At 38.7% G+C, this 5,762-nt stretch overlaps 1 protein-coding gene across 1 annotated transcript; it reads right to left on the bottom strand.

Annotated features, from left to right (window-relative positions):
* Positions 1 to 554: 554 nt before the first annotated feature.
* LOC140819099 (uncharacterized) lies at positions 555 to 3,114 on the bottom strand. The gene is made up of 3 exons (XM_073179109.1): positions 1,488 to 3,114; positions 790 to 896; positions 555 to 575 (listed from the first exon to the last, which is right to left on the bottom strand). Exons 1-3 carry the CDS (start codon positions 3,112 to 3,114, stop codon positions 555 to 557), a joined length of 1,755 nt encoding a protein of 584 aa, XP_073035210.1.
* Positions 3,115 to 5,762: the final 2,648 nt, after the last annotated feature.

Raw genomic sequence — 5,762 nt, 5'->3', positions numbered from 1 at the left:
AAAGGTCAATAAACCATCACGATTCGAACCAAATTCAGAAACTCCTGTTAAATCATTTTTATTCTTCAACTCTAATAACTGAATATCCAATTGTTGCTCCTTTAGAATACGATCAATCAAAGTAGAGCGAAGAACTAGTGCAGATAACTGATCTACTGTACCTGGAAATACCAGAGTTATTTCGTTCCTTTGCAAATCGAGTAATAACGGTTTCTGAATCATGGAACCCAATAGATAACTGGATTTACGGCTTAAAGCATCTGCAACAACATTAGCTTTTCCAGGATGATAGCTAATGGTGCAATCATAGTCCTTTACCAGTTCCAACCACCTCCGCTGCCTCATATTCAATTCTTTCTGCGAAAACAAATAACTCAAACTTTTATGATCTGTAAAAATTTCACACTTCTCACCATATAAATAATGCCGCCATATCTTCAAGGCGAATACTACAGCTGCCAACTCCAAATCATGTGTGGGATAATTCTTCTCGTATTCTTTTAGCTGACGAGAAGCATAAGCGATTACTTTCCCACGTTGCATCAACACAGCACCTAACCCCTGCTTTGAGGCATCTGTATACACAACAAAATCCTCAGTACCACAAGGAAGTACTAATACAGGGGCAGAAGTTAACTTATCTTTCAAGGTTTGGAAAGCTTGTTGGCATTCAATTGTCCATTCAAACTTGGTAGTTTTCCGTGTCAAACTTGTCAATGGCAATGCTATTTTCGAGAAGTCTGCTATGAATCTTCTGTAATACCCAGCCAAGCCAAGAAAACTCCGTACCTCTGAAACTGTCTTTGGAATGGACCATTGCTTAATAGCTTCAATCTTGGACGAGTCGACTGCTATTCCTTCTTTTGACACAATATGGCCCAAAAACGCCACTTGCTCTAACCAAAACTCACATTTCTTTAACTTCGCATATAATTGCTTCTCTCTCAATGTCTTTAATACGATCCTCAAATGCTCCCTATGCAGTTCTTGTGTCTTTGAATATATCAGAATGTCGTCAATAAATACGATCACAAAAGCATCCAAATACGGCTTAAAGACACGATTCATCAAATCCATAAACACTGAAGGAGCATTAGTTAGCCCGAACGACATCACCAAAAATTCATAATGGCCATACCTCGTTCTAAAAGCAGTCTTCGGTATGTCCTCCGTTTTCACTTTCAATTGATGATATCCGGATCGGAGATCGATTTTTGAAAATACAGTGGCCCCTTGCAATTGATCAAAAAGATCATCGATTCGAGGTAAAGGATATTTATTTTTAATAGTTACCTTATTGAGTTCACGATAATCAATGCATAACCTCAACGATCCATCTTTCTTTTTCACGAACAAAACCGGAGCTCCCCATGGCGAGGAACTAGGACGGATAAACCCTTTATCTAATAGCTCCTGCAATTGATTCTTCAATTCTTTCATTTCAGTTGGAGCCATTCTGTACGGAGCTTTAGAAATTGGGGCTGTACCTGGACTCAATTCAATAACAAACTCTACCTCTCGATCAGGAGGTAAGCCAGGCACATCATCAGCAAATACGTCAGGATATTCCCGAACCACATCAATATCCTGAATTTGCAAGTTATTGTCCCTATTTACATCCGACACTAAGGCCAGAAAACCAGTACAACCCTTATTCAATAATTTCGTAGCTTGGAGACAAGAAATAAGGGAAATACTTAACGAGGAACCTAGCCCAATAAATTCATCACCCTCATGACCATCAGTTACAAACCTCACGGTCTTTTCCACACAGTTGATCACACCATGATAAGCGTATAACCAATCCATACCCAAAATAACATCGAAAGCAACCATTGGAATTACAATAAAATCAGCATACAACAATCTCGAACCTATCTGTACTGGACATGCCTTAAGAATACTTGTAGGACGAATTTCATCACCAGAAGGCAACATAATATTGAATTGTAAAGGCATGATAGTAGGCTCGCGAGATAAGGAGTGCATAAATACTTCAGACATAAAGGAATGTGTTGCACCGGTATCAATCAATGTAAGTGCTTCCTTTCCAGATATTAGAATATTACCTGATATGACTGAAGAATCAGGATTGGCTCCTTCTTTTGTCATCGTAAAGATTCTGCCTTGAACTTTTCCTTTATCAGAGGAGAGAGGACATTTCTGTGCTGTATGCCCCATTTCTTTACATCTATAACATCGGCCACTTCCCACTAGACATTCCCCTTTATGTGGCTTGCCACATTTAGGACATAACGATCTCTCCACATCTGAAGAAGGCATAGAAGGTTTATTGTGTTGCTCCATTTTGCCCTTTCCTTTGAAGCCGCCTCGACTAGAAGGACTTGCACCTTGACTCCTGGCTTGAAAGGTTTGTCTTCTCAACTGCCTTTCCTTTTCAATCTCTTGCTCATCAAGTTCAGCTAGCAGTGCCCTTTCAACAATATCTTGATAAGAAACCACTTTAGCCATGTGAACATCTCGTCGAATCTCGGGTCTCAAGCCGCGAATAAAGTGCTCTCCTTTATCTTTATCATTCTCGGCGATGAAAGGCACAAAGACACAACCTTCTTCAAATTTAAGAGTATACTCATTGACAGTCATGGCAGCTTGTCGCAACTCGAGAAATTCTTTCATTTTCTTCGCTTTAACTTCTCGAGAAAAATATTTGGTGTAGAAAAGCTCTTTGAATGCATCCCATTTCAATTCACGAACATTCACTGTAACCTTGGTGGCTTCCCACCAAATACGTGCTGCTTTGACCAACATAAAAACTGCACAACTAACCTTGTCTTGATCATTGAACTTCAAATAGTCGAAGATGGCTTCCAAAGACTTGATCCATTCTAGAGCCACCAATGGATCAGAACCACCGATAAACTCCGGAGGGTTCATACGTCTGAAACGGTCATAAGCACCATCTTCAGAACCTTCAGTTCTGCCTTGACCACGACCTTGAATCGTAGTTTGCATGCTCAATAACTGTTGGATTTGTTCACCGTGAACTTTCGTCTGTTCCTGTATTAGTTTACTGAATTCATCTACAACGTTGGTAGTCCTATCAGTGGTAGGGGTTCTATCATCCCCTTCAGTAACCTTTCGTTTAGGAGGCATTTCCTACACATAAGCTCACTTTAACATAGATAGGAAGAAAATACATCAATAACAATGGAATAGGATCAACGCTCAAAGTTAAAATCAATAGATGCAGGATCGAAAACATACCGGATTGTCCTAGGCAGAAGAAGTCATATACGGTCCAAGAACTTTCGCTCTGATACCAATTGAAACAACCCATTCCCATGACATTTAAATTAAGTAATTAACATACGCGGAAGCATTAACTTTTAAAAGGGAAAGAACAATATATCCTTTACATCATAAACATAATTCATACATATATATATAAACGTTCATGAAATGTTCTCCAACACATGACAACAAACCAACACATTCAACCAAATACATGATGGTTTTAAAACTTCACATGTTTTCACTCGTTCCCAAATAAAAGAAACATGATAAAGGTCTTTCCCTTGGCATTCTATATGACTTCTTCTGCCTCAGACAATCCGCTTCAATCCTTTTTATCACCTGCATCACATGACATAACTGGAATGAGAATAAACTCAGTAAGTAGAAAGCTATACATAGCAAATACATATATATATAACTTTGGCTTAAAACGTGGCTTTAGCAATGGCAATGAAAGTAGAGCGATACTATCTTCAATGAACATTACATAATCGAGGCAATATGGATAGTATCTCATGGCATGAGTGAAAGGAAAGAAAATGATAGTCTGTGACCTGTGACCTGTGGAAAGTATCTCTTTGATATATAAATATATCAAAACTGTGAGAGATACTCATAATCATGTGATTGGCCAATGACATGCATGAATTACTATCATTCCTTGGCTTTAATCATAGGAAACTTCATTGGGACATTTTGACAAACACTTGGTAGGCAACAATAGAGTACTAGCTCCTTATCAATGAATTCAATAATATTCTTGGCTCAATGAACAAATAACAATACATACATCAATAATCTAACAATGGAAGGAGCTAGACATCAATAAACATGGCTTATATACATATATATCATGTGAGCATTAGAAGGAAAAGCTTCTACTTACTACACAATAACCACTTGGTTGATATAGTATCTTGAAGCAATCCCTACAATCATAAGACAACAATAACCATATATCATCACCAATAACTCAAGGATTCAAAGAAAACCCAACTCAACTCTTCAAACTCTTCCAACTCCTACAATAAAATTCTTACCTTGTAGCTTGGAGTTGAGGTAGAATAGGCTACAAACTCAACTATGATTCTTGAGCTTGGAATAGAGAATTGTGTGGAAGAGAAACTTGAGGGAGGAGGCTAGGAACGATGCAAGGAGAAGGAAAGAAGGATAAATGGCTAGAAGAATCGAGAAACCTGATTATAAGCCTTCATTTTTCCCTAAAAAACGTATAGACACGGACCCCGTGCTCCCCTCCGTGTATAGGTCCGTGTACACACTGTAAATCACTTATTTTTCGTGGCAAGACCCGGACCCCGTGTAGGGGTCCGTGTAGGGGTCCGTGTACCCACTGCCAGGGGCCAAAACTGCAATTTTTCTTCCGAATTAGCCAAAGTGGTAAACATGAAAGTTGTAGCCCTATGTGTTTTCTTTAACCCCTCCAAATTTCAGGTCATTCGGAGATCTGAGCAAAGAGTTATGCCCATTCTACCAACATGTGTCAGTGCAGGAACAACGAAACACACGACACACTTCGGGCCGCTTTTGGCTCGTCTTCCCTAAGGATTTGAACAAAACTCAAAATAAGAAACTTGTAGCCTTATATCTTATCTTTCTAATGGAGGTGGCCTCATATCAATTGGATCAATATACAAAACATTATACTAAAAACCACAACTACCGCCACATTTGTCATACCCTTTATGCACTTCCATTTTCTATTTGGCTCAAGATCAACTTTCTATTCTACCCATTCATTTCCATAACTATCACCAACCATGAACATAATGTCAAAACAATAACCGTTTCAATAAAGATATCCATGAACAATAACCATTCAACATAATCTCAACCAGTAAAGCATAAAATATGATCATAACAATAATAAACCACAAGGGTTAACATGATAAAAGGTTGGACTATTACATCTTTCATGTATCGTTATTGAGGAAATACCTTCCTGATGCTTCACATGCTATTCAGCCAGACGAGGCCGAGCTTGATTAAACTCTGAGCTATGTTGAAAAACCGATTCAGATTATTGATCGCAAAGAGAAACAGCTCAGAACGAAAATGATTCCACTTGTGAAAGTGCAATGGACTCGTCATGGTGTAGAAGAAGCAACCTGGGAAACTGAATCAGATATGAGACAAGAGTTCCCAGAGTTATTTAGATGATATAAATTTCTTATACAGTTTTGTATATATACTCCTGTTTGATACGATTGAACGCCTAAGATTTCGAGGACGAAATCATATCTTAGGAGGGGAGAAATGTAATGCCCAAGATTTTATATCATGTTAAATTACGATTATAGATTGTAATCGAGATGAGTATGGAGTACTAATTTAATGTGATTATTAAAGGGCTATTACGAGACCAATCGGGCCAAGTATATGAATTACATATCATGGGGACAGAAAGTCTGGCGCCCGAGCGGTAGGTTTTGACCGCCCGAGCGCCAGTGTTCATCAATTAATGGTTGCGGGCAGAAGAGTTAGCGCCC

This window comes from Primulina eburnea, chromosome 18, assembly GCF_022965805.1.
Source record: "Primulina eburnea isolate SZY01 chromosome 18, ASM2296580v1, whole genome shotgun sequence".
NCBI lineage: Eukaryota > Viridiplantae > Streptophyta > Magnoliopsida > Lamiales > Gesneriaceae > Primulina > Primulina eburnea.
Note: the sequence above shows the minus strand (reverse complement) of the source record. Positions and strands in the feature narration are given on the sequence as shown.

What these genes read in the sequence shown, in the direction of transcription:
- LOC140819099 (XM_073179109.1), bottom strand. Translation starts at nt 3,114, where the DNA reads ATGCCTCCTAAACGAAAGGTTACTGAAGGGGATGATAGAACCCCTACC. An exon ending in TGTTATTGAATTGAGTCCAG is followed by an intron (nt 897 to 1,487) that starts GTACAGCCCCAA and finishes AGTTTTGGTTAG; the next exon opens with AGCAAGTGGCGTTTTTGGGC. An exon ending in TTCCAAAGACAGTTTCAGAG is followed by an intron (nt 576 to 789) that starts GTACGGAGTTTT and finishes TTGTGTATACAG; the next exon opens with ATGCCTCAAAGCAGGGGTTA.